General features: G+C 39.3%; 1 protein-coding gene across 16 annotated transcripts in view; it reads right to left on the minus strand.

Annotated features, from left to right (window-relative positions):
* The window catches only part of LOC6726092 (disintegrin and metalloproteinase domain-containing protein 11), a 25,937-nt gene continuing 7,213 nt past the window's right edge, over window positions 1–18,724 (minus strand). For 4 of the 16 annotated variants that reach the window (XM_039297337.2, XM_039297336.2, XM_039297335.2 and 1 more), the window contains 22 exons: window positions 18,364–18,414; window positions 18,152–18,300; window positions 18,003–18,059; window positions 17,858–17,931; window positions 17,724–17,796; window positions 17,452–17,598; window positions 17,073–17,372; window positions 16,840–17,009; window positions 16,612–16,781; window positions 16,313–16,476; window positions 16,014–16,178; window positions 15,803–15,947; window positions 15,574–15,745; window positions 15,306–15,425; window positions 15,044–15,221; window positions 14,741–14,891; window positions 11,283–11,421; window positions 7,336–7,494; window positions 6,920–6,981; window positions 4,281–5,067; window positions 2,663–3,019; window positions 1–2,118 (listed from right to left, as the gene is read on the minus strand). In XM_039297337.2, the coding sequence (XP_039153271.1) occupies window positions 1,500–2,118; window positions 2,663–3,019; window positions 4,281–5,067; window positions 6,920–6,981; window positions 7,336–7,494; window positions 11,283–11,421; window positions 14,741–14,891; window positions 15,044–15,221; window positions 15,306–15,425; window positions 15,574–15,745; window positions 15,803–15,947; window positions 16,014–16,178; window positions 16,313–16,476; window positions 16,612–16,781; window positions 16,840–17,009; window positions 17,073–17,372; window positions 17,452–17,598; window positions 17,724–17,796; window positions 17,858–17,931; window positions 18,003–18,059; window positions 18,152–18,300; window positions 18,364–18,414 (4,409 nt within the window). In that variant the 3' untranslated portion in view covers window positions 1–1,499. Of the gene's footprint in view, window positions 2,119–2,662; window positions 3,020–3,467; window positions 3,499–4,280; window positions 5,068–6,919; window positions 6,982–7,335; window positions 7,495–11,282; window positions 11,422–13,590; window positions 13,697–14,740; window positions 14,892–15,043; window positions 15,222–15,305; window positions 15,426–15,573; window positions 15,746–15,802; window positions 15,948–16,013; window positions 16,179–16,312; window positions 16,477–16,611; window positions 16,782–16,839; window positions 17,010–17,072; window positions 17,373–17,451; window positions 17,599–17,723; window positions 17,797–17,857; window positions 17,932–18,002; window positions 18,060–18,151; window positions 18,301–18,363; window positions 18,415–18,724 lie in introns of those variants that run through there. The other 12 variants (XM_039297338.2, XM_016172507.3, XM_016172506.3 and 9 more) reach the window with 12 other exon arrangements.

Consider the following 18,724-nt stretch of genomic DNA (forward strand, 5'->3'; position numbering starts at 1 on the left):
TAAAGCTGGAAAATAATTTTAATTCGTACGTTTCATTCTAAATGGCTTAATTTACGGTACAATACGATATATTACTGATGTTTCAAAACCGATAAATTAACATTAGCATTGTCCTTAACTTTATGTTGATCATATTCATACTTTAACCATACAGATATTAATATTTCCGATTTATTTTTCTCCGCTTTCATGTTTTCACGTTTTCTTGAATTACTTTAATTATTTTTATGTATATAGCGTTTTTGTTATTCATTCCATTTGGTTTTTTGTTTGTTTTTTTTTTTCGTTTTTTGGTTTTTTGGTTTTTTGGTTTTTCGGTTTTCTCTTTTTTAAGATTATTGAACGAGAACTGGCAATATAGCCCAAAATTTTCTATCAGTCGGTGTAAGATTGCCCCAATAAGGGGGTTTTTTAAAGCCCGGGCTGGGCCCAGTGCACAATTGTATTTTTCCTGCCGCTTATCCGTGACCATCGAAATGTTCAAGTTCTCTACACGTCCAGCAAAGGATCGTATAATTTACTAACTAGCATAAATATTAATTTTCATATTTACAGCTGCGTTTTGTGTTTATTTTTATTTGTGTCTTTTCGGTTTTGTTTTTTTTTTTGTTTTTTGTTATTTATTCTTTTTTGTGGTTTTCTGTTTACGGTCTTTGTTTTTTGTTTTTTGGTTTGTTTTGTTTTTTGTTTTTTTTTTTTGTTGAAAGATTTTCCTACTCGAACGTTGGCATTGCTTGGTCCGAGGTATGCAAAAAATATGTAAATATTTCCCAATTTTTAATTATTTATTTCGTTAATGCGGTTGCTGTTGTTTTCGGTTTTGGTTTTGGTTTTGGTTAGCTTTTGCTTTCGGTTTCGGTTTTTGTTGTCTTTCATCATTTTACGTATCATTATACGATTATGAATATAAATTGGGATGCACTCACTTAATAATTGTTATTAATCTATGAATAAAGTATGGCTATTTATTTACCACTCACACATAAGAATACACATTTTTGTTGCTTGTTAAGTTTGTTTTTCCATATTCATTTCCATTTACCATTTCCCATTTTCCATATTCCATTTTCCATTTTCCCTTTTCCATTTTCCATTTCCACCTCGCTTCAATTTGTGTGCTAACTTTTACTCCGCTCCATTTTACGTTAACTAGTTTGGTTTGTTTTGTTTTGGTTTTTGGTTTTTGTTTTTTGTCTGCTGTCTTCACATTTACATTTATTTACTTAACTACTTAGGGCTAAATTCATTTATTTATGTGCTTATACACGAGCAACGTATTGGTAACTATGCTAAAGTAATCATAAAGGTCGATACAAATTTCATTTATTTAGAGAGAAAGCTAGCTGCGCGCTGGCTCCGGGCACATGTGAGTGGAGTGGGCGTGGCTGATTGTTGATCTATGCGCGATTTCGGATGCAGTATGGACCACATGGACCACATGGACCACATGGATCATATGGACCATGAGGATGATCTTCTCTATCATATAGATAACAATATCAATGCTTATATTCCGGGTAGCAGCCATTCTCGATGATTTGTTCGGACTGACTGTTGTTGCTGCTGCTGGTATCGCCTGATTGCTGCGGATGATGATGCTGATGCGGATGCTGCTGATAAATTGGCAGCTGAAGGAGCTGCAATTGCTGCTGATGCTGACTTAGTGCCGCCGTGTCTGCCGCCGCTGCTGCTGCTGCCGCCGATTGCAAACCGCGACGAATGGGCAGCTGGATAACACTTCCACTGCTTTCCGTTTCCGTTGAGGGCGGGGATGGATAGTAGTCCCTCTGACTTACACTTATACCATTTGGGACGATTGGCAAAGCCATTATAGAACTGTTGGCCACCGATGTCGCCGCTGCCGCTCCCGATCCCGATCCCGCTGCCGCTGCGGAGGATTGATGATGATCGCCGTGGTGCTGATGCGGATGCTGCTGCTGATGCTGCTGCTGATGCGGATGCTGCTGCTGCGCTATAGCCCCCGAAATGGGTCCGACGTCGATGTATGGTTGGGAATCCGACATTGTACCGGATGGCGGCTGGTCCAATACCACGACGGATACCACATCCTCACTCGCCCACCGGGCTAACTGTTGTTGAGCTTGAATAAAGTCATCACTAGAAAATAATAATCGTAGCAGGAACAACGGCACATGGTAAGAAATTAAACGGGGGCCATCGAGGAAGCGGATTGGGATTGGGTCTGGGATTGGGCTAGATGGATATGGTATGGTCACATGCTACGTCTAGTTCTCAATCAAGCTATTCAATTTGAATTACGCATCTAATCAAATCAATCCATAAACTAGAAGTTACAGGCCAATTGGGTTGGGGAAACTGTGGGTGTGTGGGTTATCATATTTGGATATAAATCAAATGCTACAAACTGCTGAGCTGGCAATAAACGATGCATCAGCAGCAGATCGGCTGGGCTCAAATGGAGGTGCTGGTCAAGAGCTCCTCAACTGAAGGGTCCTCTGAGCAGCTTATCATATTATATTATATTATATTATATTATATCTTATTATATCATATCATATAGGATGAGCATATTTGATAGCTCAGCTGCTGCATCGTTTAGGAGCCGCCCTCTACGTGGTCAGGATTGTGGATAATGGCCTGGCAATGGAACCAAGAGACAGTAATAGTGACTCGGACCTACCTCTCGCTATCTGGTGTCTCGTGGCAGTCGAGTCGAGCGTCGACCACCTGGCGTTCGTGGTGGTCAGCGGTCTCGTAGATGCCCTCGTCCTCCTGCTGCAAATGGGTGTGCGATGAGTGATGGGACGAGTGTGGACCGTGCGTGGCATGTCCGTGGGCATGGGAGTGATGCGTGTGGTGTCCGAATGCGTGGGGTGAGTGCGACTGGTGCGGCGCATGGCGTCCAGAAGAGGCCGGCTGTCGGTAGCGTCCACCGAATGTGAATCGGGACTCCTCATCGGAACGGGGACGACAGCTTCTGCTGTAAGACGCATGAATTGTAGCGGTTTTCTGAGATTGTGGTATTTGCTGATTGGAGCTATAGGCGATAAGGATAAGAAAAAGGCAAGCAAATAATCAAATTATTCAATGGCATGGGAGTTTATGGATTTGCTGCTTTTCGGACTTGGGACTTGGAGTATTTTTTTTTTCGTTTTTTTTTTTGAAATTTTATTCGATTAATGGTTCTGCTATGTAGATACGACAGGCAAACGAGATTTGGACTGAGCCTGAAACCGAGACCAAAACAGAGACCGATAGCCATGAGGAGAACTTAAGAGCAATGTCAACGCATCTATTACAATGCAAGTTGTTGTTGTTGTTGTTGTTTTAGTTGTTGTAGTTGTTGTTGTTTAAAAAGAGATGTGCAAGTGATTACGTAATAGTAAATAGGAAAACGATGTGAAGTCAAGACCCTTAAGAAATAAGACCACAAGATCAAGATGGTAGTAAGTTACATAAGTGAGTTAGTTAGAGGGGCAACCAACCTTTATCACACAAGGTATTCCAGCCTGAAGCCTGCAAGAAATGCGAATATAAATTGGCATTGGCTTGAATTACATTTTAATATACTGCAGTACAAACAAGCAGTGGCTTTCATGCCTTAATGGTAGTAGGTAGGTCAGTAGTTTTCGGTTTTAAAGTAACATCATGAGTGGTTTGTATATGCTTTTTGATGAGTAATGAGGCTTTAGTCTTCGTTAGTTGTTTGAATGAACATGTGAGATACTCTCAAGCCATCGAATATATATTGGGTTATTAATCACTTGCTCTACGATTTAGTTTAGTAGTGGGTGGTAAATTGGAAATTTTGGTATCACATAGATTGACTATTGGAAACTTAAAACGCGTTGACTATTAAGAATACGGTTGGTTAATGGGAAGCAACTGTTCACTGCCTACGTTCATTACCATGTTACAAAGCGCAATACAGATAGTAGGTGTTAAAAACTTCTAAGAAATTATGAATTATATATTCATAGTCACAGCAGTTAGTCATTTTATATGTTGAAGTGTGTTTAAAGCGGATGTGCGATTTCTCGATATCTTAATATCTCGATTGCTCGATTAGTTCGATTGGTTCGATCGATTGTTTGATGTGGACGAGACAAGACAAGACGAGACAAGACAATACAAGACAGGACGAGACAAGACAAGACAGAACAGGACAGAACAGGACAGAACAGAACAGAACAGAAGAGAAGAGAACAGGACAGGCTTTTCGGGTGTCTGACTGACTCGGTGCCAATACTTAAAGAGGTTTACGGTGATTAAGTTCTGAAGCAGAAAATAACACTAACCCTTGAGATGACTCACTACAAGCCGCGGAACTTTCTAATCTATAGTGTCGATCGGCCTCTGTTTCCGACATTCGTATATCCTCGGATCCGCTGGGACTCATGTGACGGGACGAGTGGTGCTCTAGCTGCCTGATCAGGTCCTCCAGATTGCGTATACGCAGCGGTCCCGTCGACGGTGCATCATCGTCATCCAGCTGCTGCGGCTGCAGCGCCACCGTCGACGGCTGATGCAGCTGGTGCTGGGATCGATGATGGTGCAGCATGGTGCCGCCATGGCCCGGCATCCCACCCGACATGGACGTCGATCCGCCGCCGGCTCCCACGCTCGAGCCCAGTCCCATGCCGCCGAGTCCGCCGCCGCTGCCATCGAGGATGATCGCATGGACGGCGGCATTGTCGCAGATGTTCTCCCGCGAACTGGACTTGGATCCAATGTTACGCTTGTACTGCTCCGCCGAGTAGCCCAGCTGGGAATTGTTGCAGTCCTGCAGCGTCTTGCGCAGCATCTCCTCGCTCAGGCTGCCGCTGCCGACGGGCGTGTTTCCGGTTCCGGTTCCCCGGTGCGTGGCCGCATTCCGCAGCGCCTCCAAGATGTCCTCATGATAGCCATTGAGTGACTTGAGCGTCCGCTCCACCTCGGAGGCAGCCGCACCGCCGCTCGTCGACGCCAGGGTGCCGTCTTGGGTAATAAGCTCGAGGTTATCGGACTGATTGTCATCGCCCCATTTGTCTTTTAGCTGCTCACCGTGCACCAGACCGTAGCCGTGCTTCTTTAATATACCCTTCTCTGTGGCAGCCAATAATAATGCATTAGGTTTGACGTTAGTATTTAGTTCCAATGTGCATGTAAAGGGAATATAGTACAAATTTTTCAGGTAGAGAATAGGCGCGTGACTGCAAAACAGCGATTATAGTGGGGTTGTCTTATGTATGTACGTATACTTAATTTGCACAAGACAGGTGTACCTACACATGTATGTAAGTTATTCACTCGAACTCTGTTGGTTTGGCTAATTTTTTATGCAATTTCCATACAGCAATTAGTTTCTACTTGTGAATAGTCTTTGTCCCTTGCAAAAAGATTCCCGATTCTTGGTCAATTGTGTGTGTGTGTGTTCGTTGTAGTAAGCCCTATTAAGTTTATATATTACTGATCACCATTATCATGCGAGTCGATGCAAAGTTACATAAAAGTAGGTCAAATATGCTTTGGGTAACTAATTTTCAGAATTGAAAAGGGGGTAAACAAAAATACTGATCAAAAACTACTAGTTTTCTTCCAAAATATAATTTTATAATATCTTTAAAAAACAAAAAGTGATTTGTAATCCCAACACTTCCATACTTTGTTGCATAGCTTTCGGCGTTCATACGAACGGACAGGCTGTTTTATACGGACAGATGCTGATCAAGAATATATATGTATATAAAGAAGGGTCGGAAAAGTTATTATGTCTTGCGTACATATTCTTTAAAGTAATATTTAAAAAGTAATTATTGGACATGAGCTTTCGATGGTTTGCGTTGACATCAAAACAACATAAGGTAAATAAATAAAATGCCCTTTGAAGAATGTTAAAGTTAACTAATTATATCTTTATTAACGTAAATATCAAAACAGGGTATTAAAATGCCAACACAAAAGATATGTAGACAATGCTTTTCAGCCCTTTTTAGGTAATTTCAATAAGATAAGTTAACAAGATCGACTTGGATGTTGATTCTGATCCCATATATAAATACAATAGGGTCGAAAGGGTTTGTTAACCTCTTTGACAAGGATTATATAGAATGAATTGAATTAGTTTAAGATTCTTGAGGAAACCCACAAATAGTTGACTAAATCTTCTCACAAAAGCTGCGACAAAAACAAAGTTGAAAACTCGGATCGCTTAAAAAGGGCATAAGAAGCTTGTTAGGAAATAAACAACATATATGTTTGCTGAAAATAAACTTATGATTGCTATTGAGTAGAGTATTAAATGTCAAACAGTAACTGCAATAATAGAAGCTCTGAAGAGTACAAGCAGTAAACGATAATCAAGAGTTAGTCTATTCAAATTTAGCTCGTTAACATGGAAGGCATCTAAACTGTTAAGCGGGAAACATAGGAACACAAATTATTGCAAACCGTTCTTCCATTAATATACGATTACTTAGTTTTTAGGGGGAAATTCCCGTTCACTGTATTGCAAAAACTGATTTTATCCCTAATTTCCGTGAATATGTGTAAGAAATGTTGCTTTGATGTTACCTAATGTGTTCCCTAAAAGATTTAGTATATTGTTTTTTTGAAAATGAAAACTTTTTGAGGCCATAGAACGAGAACCTCCCCTAAAATACAATTACAAATTCAAAATCAGGGATCTCACTGAAATCTCAAGAGAAATGGAAAACCTCTTAAAAATCCTTTGGTGTTTCAGAGATCTGTAAAGTTATAATTTTAACTATATGTTTTTAACCGGAAGGTATAGCAAGCATTTGTAATTTTCTATTATATTTTCGATTTCTGTGACACCGTTTCGGGACTTTTAGTCGAAATTCGAATCTGTGAGGTTTCGGTGACACCCCTTGCCACTTTGTTTGTGAATCTAATCTAAGCACAAGTTATGTAATAATTGTAAACATAATGTATTAACCTGCATGTGACTGATCGTCCTCGCCACATGTCGTGTAGCGTCGTCCATGGATTCCCTTGTCCCTGTGAAGGATAATAATGAAATTGGGGGCATATCATATATCATATGGTATCGGTTGGAAAAGAGGAACCAAGCTACTTGTGGTGTTGGTAAACGATGAATCAGCCAGCAGCAGCTTACAAATAGTTTCATCATCGCTTATCTAATAGGAATATCGATATCGATAAGAAACGATGTATCAGCTTGCAAGTTTCGTTAGATTTTGTCGCCTTGCTGATGCATCGTACATCACTGTGCACTAACAGAAATTTAAAGATTCACTGTGCTGTAAACGACTTATCAGCTGGTTATCATGATCAAGTGGCTGCTGCATCGTTTACAATCCAATTGTGATGTTGTCTGTTGAGGATACACACCTGAAGCCAGTCTGATTGGCATAGACTAACTTGCTGGATCCGTCCAAGGAGACCTCCTCCACGGAGTGGTGATTGGGTGCCGTCGCCGCTCCGCCGTAGCTCTTGGCAATTGGCTTCTTCGAATAGGGCGGATCGTACTTGAGCGTAGTGGTCTTTCGCCTATGTGGTGGCCATCGGGTTACCCACATTCACGGTGTTGTTGTTGTCGTTGTTTATTCATTTATATGCGTTATATATATTATAGATTTTGCATACACTCCAATGTATATAGTATGTGTAATAATTTAAGGCGTAAGGTTATGCGTGTTTTACAGATATATGAAGTCAGTTATCGTATTTATTTTATTGAATTATGCAGCAAAATCAATTTTACGTCAGAGTGTTTTGTAATTATGGGGGGCAGGATGGGTAATTCGTTGGTTTGTATATGTTTTTTTTTGGTTTTTGGTTTTGGTTTTGGTTTTGGTTTGGTTTTTGGTTTGGTTTCGGGTTGGTTCAGTTTGGTTCGGTTAGTAAATAAATAAACAATGTTTATGGTTTATTTGAAGAGTACGAGGTAAAGACGTGCACACATACACACGCATGCACCCGATTTGTTTTATTTTGATTTATTTATATTATTATTTAATTATATTTGCATAAATAATCGCGTGTGCATGCGTGTGTATAGAAATGGCCCGTTGAAATATGTTTTGATTGCAAAGAGATTTTATTATGGATTCGATTTTGATTTGATAAATACCGATTTGAATAGGTTTAATTTGGTTTTTTGTTGATTTTGTTTTGTTGGATCATTATATTGATGTTGTTGTTGATTGTTGTTTGGAAACGAAATGTTGCAATGAGAGTCTTAATTAATCAAATGCTTACAGATTTTGAATAAACATTTTGGGTTGAATATAAAGATTCTTGTTATGAATTGTATATATATGTTTTGTAAAAATGAACACACAGAGATATACGCCTGGTCTTTCAAAATATATATTTACACCCAAACATGCATATTTTTTAGAGGGTCTTAAAAAAAGGATAAAAAAACTACATGGCTTCAGTAAACCGAAGAGCAAATGCCTTTGCAGTCAATAAAATTTACTAAAATCATCAATCTTTTAGGTTTCTTTTGACATTTTCATGACAGACTTATGTTGACTTTTACTCTAAATTTAATTTGCATTTGGCATTATTAACATTTTCAATGCAAAGGCACTTAGATATATATATATATATAAAAGTTGAAAGCCATTCAAAACTATACACAAAGTAAAATGCACGCCAAGTTGATAGAAAAAGGCATTAAATCTTTGAAGTTCTCTTGTAAATAATACAAAAGTAAAATTTCGAGAATGTATAGATAGATTAAATGAAAATACCGAGGAGAGTACAAGGACAGCAAATTAGCAGATGTTTCGCATGCGGAATCAGGTATATGGTATATGGATAAAGAAACTAGTACCGAAAATTCAATGAAAAGGCACATGCAACTCTACGCACAGTGCGGCACAAACTTTAAGTGAAGGTCCAAGGAAGGAAATAATTTTGATTCGAAATGTAAATAATTGTAATTGAAACTCAAATGTAATTGCTTTGTTCATGTACTGAAAAGCCGCCGACGTTCTTCGCACGGCAAGTTCTCAAAACATACATTCTCAGCGGATGTGTTTCATTTTGTTCGGCATGCACGAGAAGTTTTGGATGTTCGAAATGTTGAACCGGGTATGATCGGTAACGGTTACTGATTGCTATGTCGTTATTTTGTACTCTGGGTGTATCCAATTTCAATGCATTGCGACAGTAGTAAGATATGGGTGTATTCGGTTTCCATATCGGTTGTGGGCTGGGCCACAGTATCTGTATCTGTATCTGTATCTGTTTCTGTTGTATCTGTTCTGAAATTTGTAACTGTACCTGTTCGTGTTTCAATGTTATCGTGTTCGTATCTGTGTATCTGCATATGCATCTGTATCTGTATCTGTATCTGTGTTTGTATCTGTATCTGTGTCGGTGCGTGTTGTTTTTGATCCCAATGTTGATACCATATTACACAAACAAAACATAAATGCTTTATGTGTGTACATTGTATTCGTATTCGCTTTCATAAAGACGGCTCTTCGGAACACAGGAGGCTTACTCTGCAGAAAGCACCACCATAGCTCAAAGTCAGTTTCATCTATGTTGGGCCCTAAGCGCAAAGAGAAGTCAAGATATCGATCGTCTTCGATCGCAAGCCATATTGTTTGCAGCTTGGCTTTATGTATGTACGTACCCATATAACTGGAGGATATATGGGCAATGGTCGTGGATGTATATTGTATATATCTACTCTTGGCTTTGGGCTGCAAGTTAGCGGGGTTAGCTATAGGAATACATATTCACATACTCAATAGTTTGGGTTCGGGTCTACGAGAGTTACTATATATATGAAGTTATCTAAATCGACGGGGCGGTTATGCCCCATGTATCGGGTTCGGATACGGATTCGGTTACGGATTCTGGTTCTGGTTCTGATTCTGATTCTGATTCGGGTTCGGTATCGGTTTCGTACTGCAGGTATGTTTAATGGTGGTGGCAGAAACAACAGCATTATTTTTCTTGTTGATTATACATATATGGATATAGTTTGGCATGATTATAGTGCTGGACAGACTAAACTGAACAAAAGTAGTAATGAAAAACGTCAACGAGATCACCGCCGTACTGACGACAACGATAACATACACAAATGGCAATCCTTTGTATAGCCGCTTTCAAATTGTGTGCTATTGACTCAAAAACTATAAGAATTTAAAGCCAGAATCGGTGACTAACTAAAAGGTATAATTAATGAAACATGTTAGATAAAAATATGAAACCAATATCGTAACTACTTAATTTGTTAATGTATCTAATCCTTATTCAGTCTTTTCCACATTTCGTTGAACAAAAATATGAACTCAAAAGCAGGAGTCACATATTTATTGCAACCAATCTTCGTACTTTTTTAAAGTAATTATTTTTTAAGTTACTTTTAAACTCATTAGTAATAACATAATCCTAATAGTCCTTGTTATAGTTATATTATTAATATTATATATGTACATCTTTAGGTTTTTAAATAGTTTATTTCTGTTTAGGGTAAAATTCCTGAGAAAACCTGATAATATTTAATTTAGATTTATGTTTTTCAAATCGGACAATTTGTAAAAGCGCAAAAAAGTTATTTTTACATATATACAAAAATTAGCAACGAATCGATATTATATTAGGCCGATTGGTATCACTATAATCCTCAAAAAATATTTTACTATTGTAATCGCCTTAAAACCACATAATTTTCTTGTTTTTCAAAACTGGTTACTTTGAAATTAGTTTTAAGGAAACAGAGTTCTTGCAGAACCTCAGATCTAGTCTGAATTCAAAGTCTGCCACAAGGAATAATTCTAAAATTTGGAAAAATGTTTGCATGAGTGTACGAATCAAAGAGATCGCAAGATGTATACAGATGTGCGGTAAGTGTGAGGTAGGCAGTTGTGTACGCAGATTATTGAGCAAAGAGTAAATAATTTATTTCTTGTATCTTGGAAACAAAACACGGACCAATTTACTGAAATACAATCAATAAAATATTCAAGTAAATCCAGCGTACGCTACTGATAATGGAATTCAGATATTACACGGTGGAAGAAAGTACGTTTTGGGTTTTTTCTTTTTTTTTTTTTGGATATGAAGCTTAACAAAAATGAACAATGACAATGGTTTAAATGCAACGACACAGACAAATTTATCAAAATGCGAAACAAAATAAACAAATTTACTAAAGTTTTTTCATATTTGCATTTGCAAGTGTTTCTTTTTTTTGGAAGTTTTAAAAAATATATTTTTATGTTACTTTTTTTTTGCTTGTTCTTTTTGTGGTTGTAATTTGTATTTGTATTTAAAGCTGGCTTTTTCATTACTTCTTTTCAACTAACCTTAGACACAGGGAGAAGTTTCTATGTACTACAACTGACCTGTAGCACAATGCCATCAAGGTGAATGTTATAAAAACGAACCCTACAACTGACATTAGAACACCGACTAGGAACACTGTATTTGAGCCGTGGTAGTTCTCTATACGAGGAATTTTCAGCCAAGTTTTTCGTTATGTGCCCCATTGTATTCATTTGTGTGTGCAGTTTCGTTCGAGTGTTTCGTATAATGGAGTAATACATTTTAATTCGATCATTTGATTTGATTTGATTTCATATTATTGTACGATACCATTTTTAGTTGGGTTGCGTTGCGATAGCGCCAGGTAAGTATCGAATTGATCGATGGCGATATCGTTATCGAAGTTATCGTAGTTATTCATTTCATTATTGCAGTTGGGTTGTGAGTCAGCCGAAAAAACAAGGAAATACAAAGTTTTGTTGCATTTGGGGGGAAATAAGATATAATAGGCATCTCACTTAATCTTTTTGGGAATTTTGATTTGCTTCTTTTTTTCGTACCGATTTGTTAGTTCAATTCATTTTCTCTTAACTATTATGAAAGATATAAAACATAAACTTATAACAACGATAACATGCATACGTTGTAGTATGTGTTCTCATTGAGAAATATTCTTTTGGATTGCCAAAGTTATTGAAATGGCCAAAAAACGGATAAACGATTCTCACAATTGCTTAAAAGTAAGTTTAATGTTTTGCTTTTTGTTCGCTTTTCTATGACAATGGTAATCGATTTGTGCTAATTACCACTAACAACCAACATTTCGCATATTATTTATAAACGTTATAAACGTCCCAGGTTATAGCTATAAGATTCGAAACTGGATCGCGCAGGGGGAGAATATTGTCAAGCAGTGGCAAGCAGTACTTTTGATAAAGGCTTCCCAGGAAAGTTTTAGTCCTTTTCATAAAAGTTCTTGTTACATATTGACGAAATATTATTTTTGGAAAAGTATTAATTGAAATACTAAATCAATTTTGCTTTAATAGAAGAAGGTAACGTTGAAAAAGCAAGCAATGCTTGTTTTTTATACCCTCGAAGCTTTACGTCACCACGACACCAATTTTTTTTGCATAAAGTTACTCTAAACATAGATTGATTGAGTTTCTTTTTGATTTTCAAATAGGCTGTGATTAATTTTCAATTACTTCGAGTAATTCGTGCAGTTAAAAGATAGGTTTATAAAAAATTCGAAAACTTAGCATGTAAAGAAGTTTCATTTCACACATACCAGGTATTTATGTATGTAGATATACCTGACTTTTTTTCTTTTTAAAATTTGGCTCACCGTTTTGGCATTTTTACGTCCTTAAATATTAAAGTTTATTAATTTTCCCATTCTGACATCGTGTGCGTAAGTCGATAAATGATGGCTGATTAATGTGTTCTGGTGAGTGTGCCTACGAGAGGTGTGAGTAAAAATCAGAATCTAAAAAATATGACCTTGCAAATCATCTTGTTTAATTGGCAATTGAATTTTTTTAAGTAAATTCATAAAGAATAATTTTTGTTTTCAATTTATTTCGAATGCTTTGCTGTGTTTTTCATTTTATGTTCTTATATGCATATTGTCATAAATAATACAGAAACCATAATGGAATTAAGAACCCAAATTATACGAAAAAAAATATGGATATTAGACATTTTTTAGATTACGACGACAAATTACAAGCACGAACAATTTCGAAACTTATAAAAGCACTACGAATATTTTACACACAGCGATTAAATCCAAAGGGCAGTCAAAAAGTAAAATGTTTGATGTTTGTATGTGGTGTATGTAGTAACTCCAAGTTTAAATATAAGATAGAATGTGGCAAAGATTTATGTACAGCATTTCATGAGTACGAAAAGAAGGAGTACCCTTATCGGAACTTCAAAAACAGAGGCCTGTTCCGTTAGTGTTGAAAAATGTATTTGAAGAATGTATATTTTAAATGGCCACCTCATTGAAGCTTATCAAAGGAAGTATTGGAAATTGTCAAAAAGTTGACTTTTACAAATCTTATGAAAATGTTAGAAGAAACAGGCCATACCACTAAACTTTTTGAACTTTAAAATATACATTTTCCAGACAAGGATTAAGAGCGAATTATCCAGATAGGAAAACATATTTCTAAAAGTTCTTTGTTTCAGTTCAGAGATATTTCGGACTTTACAAATGGTAAGCTTGAGGTTAAAAATCGAAAAAAAGTATTGGCATGTTAAATGTGTGTGTAATCTTATGTGTGGTGATTGTAGTGTTGCTAAATTCATAAGAGGAAGAGCTTGACTTGCTCGGTACTCTACCTGTAGCAAACGGCCAGTGTTGCAAAACTAATGAAGACACATTTGACGATAACTGTTAAAATGATGACCATGGTTAATGTGCTGATCCTATTTTGGTCAGAGGTGCCTGCAAATGGTGGTTGCGTTTTATTTTCAATCAAAGTATATAAATATATATGCGCCATTGTTCGTATTTCGGCTTTAAATTACATTATAACATTTTCCGAAAATAAAAACAAAGAAATAAATGATTATTTCCGTTTGCATACAGCATTTGAAAGTCCTGAAAGTAGGATATCATATAGAGATATACAACTAAATGGCATTCAAATGTTTCTAGGACTTTATACGTATACTATTTAAGTGAGTAGAAAGTATCTCATATTTAGGGGAAGTCTTTACGACTTTAAAGATAAAATCTTGTAGATATTTGAATATATACAATATCCTTTGCTTGAACTTTTTGTACGGCTGCGAGAGTATAAAAAAACAGCTTATTTCAAAGTTACCTCCCTTTGGAGTGAAGACAGGCAGGGAAGTTTACAGGTAACGAAAATAATAACTAGTATTAGTAGTCGAAAATGCATCGTAAAGTCGGAGGTAAAACTTGAAAAGATAAGTAATAAATGTAACAAATCTAAATAATTGCCAAACTTGAGTGTGATTTAATGGAGGGTTTTAAATTATTTATTTTAACGTGTCCTAACCTACTGTTCTTTATTGAAATTGAATTTTAGTTATTTTTTAATGGCTTACCCTGTCGAAACGACAAATCACCGACCTGACTACCATTGTCATACAAGTAACAAAACTGAATTGCACCCAATTATTCAATTGTGAGTTGCCAACGTCATTAAACCAGGCGATACTGACCTTGTTCAACAACACAGTGTTGGATTGGAAAAGAGCCCTGCTTGAATCGATGCCAACACAATGGGATAGTGCCGAAAACTCGATCATAATCGTAGGTTGTTTATAGCTTAGGCTTTACTGTATCGGATTCAAGCAGAGCCCTAGTTCTGAGGATCTTAGGATAGAATAGTTTGGATTCGATTAGACCAGCTCCATTCGATATGGATTTCAACATTATGTTCAGAAGTCTCTTCCAGCTCTGGCGCAAGGTGAGATACAAGCATCTGAAGCTGAACTCGACACCATAGTCACTTCTTACCATATGGGGTTTCTTTCTTCTCCATCTTGATGGTGTTTTCCGGCGTGGGCAGTGCTTCGGTTGGCAGTGCTGTTGTGAGCAGCACGACAGAACTGCAGTCGTTGCCGCCCCATCCCATGTCGCAGAAACAGCGATTCGTATTGGTGCAGACCTGGAATGCGGAGATGGGAAGCAAAGTGTGGTCGGGGTAATGCTACAATATCGCACAGTTGTATAGCTATATGGTTATCCTTCGTCACATGCCCGTCATGCATGCGCCCAAAAAGTAATGTAGATTAGATGGCACTGTTTGTTTGAACTTACGCCGTGTTCTGAGCACTCTAGACCCTGTGAATTGGCCGGGCACTTGGTCTGATCCACGTGGGGAAAGAGACTGACGCACGTCTGGTTGAGGCAAATTAGATTATCACCGCACGGTGTTCCGTCCTTGACCAGGCCGTGCTCCGGATAGCTGTTGGAGCCCACTTGCCCGCTGGTCGCCCTGTGAATACTCAAACGATTGTGAGACTATCTCTATGCGGACATCACCTGCTCTCCTCCAGCCAGCTGGCCAGTTGCTACGCACTTGCATTCGAACTCCTGGCCCTTGATCGAAATGATGGTTCTCGAGTAGAGCTGGTCGATGCCATCGTTGACTGGCTGCCGTTCCCCATCCTTGCACTGCAGGGTTCCACACTGGACGTTCCTGTGGGATGGGATGGGATGGGAAAGGTATTAAAGAACCACCTTTAGATTCATAACATTGATTCATAACTGCTCAAGGATTCTTCTTGATTTGTAATAGCCTTGCTATATACTATCTTCTACGAGTATGTAGAATACTATGCACTTACTCTGGTTCGCACTTAATGTAGTGTTCATTGGCATCTCGACCGCAATGCCCGTTAATTGAGCCTTTAGAATTGAATTGTTCATAACACTGGCGATCCGCAGCAGAGCCACCATAACCCCAAATCGCCTCACATTGCAGACTCAGCGTGGGGCAATATCCTTGAAAGCAGTAACCTACAAAACAAATCTACATATAGTCACATGTACATGTACTATCTATAGCTCTCTAACCCGAGATGCCAGTCTTGCTTAGACCGCATGGAGAGCCGTTCTTCTTGAAGACATCCGACGGACATTGGCCAATCTCGCCGTCGCAGTACTCGGGCAGATCGCACTCGTTATTGGAGTCACGGCAAATGTAATCCTTTGGCCGCAACTGAAATGGGGGCAAATGTATCGATGAGACGGGTCACAAATCGGAGAAAAGCAATCGACAACTTACGCGACATTGGTCACAGCAGGCACCACTGGCACACTGGGCCTCCGACTTCAACTTGCACGTTATGCCATCGCAGCACTGGTCCAGAGCACACTCCTCGAAAGTTCCGCAGTCGCACTCCTCGTCCTCCTCAACCACCTTGTTGCCGCAGTTTCGACGTAACTCAATCTATACAGGGTGCAAAGTGATTGATAGAAACAAGGGGAATTCAGCATAAGAAGAAGTTTCTTCGAAAGTATTCCCTCTACGTGTCTATAATTCCCAACCGGTACGAGCTGTACCATTTTCCGCCGAATCCTCACCTCATTTGGCTTGTTGAGCAAACACAGTCCGTGGCCAGTCCGCAATGCGTCAATGTAATCTTTTTTACTGCACTCGGAAAATTTGTATGGCTGGACATTCTCCTGGCCGACAATCGACTGGGCCATGATGCAACCGTGCCAGTCACGGCAAAAGCACTCCTCGCCTACGGCAAAAATGGTATAAATGGTAAAAATGGTAAAAATGGCAAAAATGGCAGAAATGGCACAAAAAGAAGAGGGAGAAAATGAGATTCGGTTTGGTGGGGAGCAGAGCGAGATATTGATGAGATAATTCTTACGTCCGTCGTCGTGTCCCATGCCGATGTTATGGCCAATCATGTGGGCCATTGTGCCGGCCAAAAGGTGCGGCTCATACACATTCACATCCACGCTGATGCCCACAGCACGGGGCGTGCAAACAGTTTCGGGAACAGCCATGCCAGCCTCGCCGCCCGCGAATGTTTCGCCACTGGAAAAGATATAGTATATATAGCATGTGAGTATCTCCAAGTGGATGTATCTCTTACGTGAGCAGCTGTGTGGTGTCTCGCTCGATTTGGAACAGATTTCGGGAGGTGTAGTCATTGAAGTTGGATATTGCCTTGCTGATATCCTTGCTGCCATCGATAACCGCCTGGTTTTTGCCCCAAGTCTCGATGTAGACAACCGAGACGCGGGTGTTCAGCGTGCGAAAGTACTGCAAATATATGTTTAATTGTTGACCAATGGCTATTAATAGCATCGAGTGATGGTTACCAACCAGATCGGCTATGTTGGCCACCTGAATGGCATCGTGGATGACCTCGGCACGAGTGCTGCCATTGCGCTTATCGAACATTGCCTTGTCAACGATGATGGCCGTCTCAATGTACTTGGTGGCCTCGCGCACATCCCGCTTGTTGCGGCCCACGCCCGCCTGGAGGATCTCCTCCACGACGCCCGCAACTCCGGCGGACAAGTGCTTTGTGCGGCGCGATAGCCGCCAGGAGTCCAGATTGCCCGAGTTGGCGCACCCTTTGTTCGCCTTTGTGCGCGCCTCGAAGATGACATGGGGATGTTTCTGGGGCGAAAATTGAGAAAATAATTGCATTTGCCACGTGCTCCAGCTTGCTGCAACTGTTCATTCGTGGGCTACTTACGGACAGATCTCCGCCGTAGAAGGGATGGATGACAAAGGTCTCGTTACCGATGTGGATGACGCCACTTACGCCGTTGCAGGTATGGAATGCTGCACTGGCTCCGGGGTAATCCTTGACAGTGCCGTGATAGTAGCAGTGCTCGATATCCTGCAAAGATTTGATGCAAGTAGTTTAGTTTAGCTTAAATGCTGCCAGAGAGATGTATTAACTATATCGCTGGTAATGAAACACAAACTGGGCAAGTGTACTGAACTATTGAAAACTTAACTCACATGTCGATTTCCATCCACAAGATATCCGCCCACGTGGTAGTGCTTCTGTTGTATGTTTGGCGATAGAAGTTGTCTGCGAGGAGCAAGTGAAATGCATTGAATATAAATTAAATTAACTTTATATAAGAGCTTACGAATTGAGCTCCAAGTCCAGGCGAAATTTGTGGTTAAATGCTTTAATCAGCAACGATGTGCGATGGAAGTGTTTCTGTAAGTGGCAACATAAATGCAGGCCAATTAGTCTCAAAGTTTATGTAAGTTTATAATCCCTTTTAATACCTTTGTTCTTCCCCGGTTGAAGCCGCTGTCGTCGTGCGGTCGAGGTCTTTGTCCCGGCTGCAAATAACCAAAGGTTAATCATGTAGTTCACTTGATGAGGCAGTTCAACTTGCGTAGTGACGAAGCGCACCACCGCCGGTAGTTCTTACCTTCGGGAGACTGACTTCGCGCGTGGATATGCCCATCTTCTCGTGATGGCGCAGCTGTACTGGATATATAATTTGGTAATAGTGACCACCGATTCGACGGACAAGCTCTTGGTTTTGCCTGTACTCCTTAAGTAAACGTTCCACTTCTCCTGAAATGCGGCACACATTTAAATAGGAATTTCATCAGCTAGTTGAACCAATGTTGAACTCACCAACAGGACTTTCTTCATTCCAAAATGAATCATCTAGTGTGTAATCTGCTTCTGCAAAAAGTGAATATTCATACATTTAGCACTTTGATTGATATCGAAATTGAACTATTCGCTAAGTTGAAGTGGAAATAAAGTTAAAATTATTTGCTGCCTTGTTTGAATGCATACGATCTAGATACTTCCTTTAATTTATGTGACAAAAAGGCCGGAAATGTGCCCCTCCCCCCTTTCATTTTGCACAGGAAAGGAAGCAATCAGCTTAAAGCACTTAAAACTTCATTAATGCGATAATTGCCTTAACCTATTAGTGTTTTCATTGTTAATAACATGATAATGGATCGATAGGGTTTCAGAATCCAAA

The sequence above is a fragment of the Drosophila simulans genome, chromosome X, assembly GCF_016746395.2.
Source record: "Drosophila simulans strain w501 chromosome X, Prin_Dsim_3.1, whole genome shotgun sequence".
NCBI lineage: Eukaryota > Metazoa > Arthropoda > Insecta > Diptera > Drosophilidae > Drosophila > Drosophila simulans.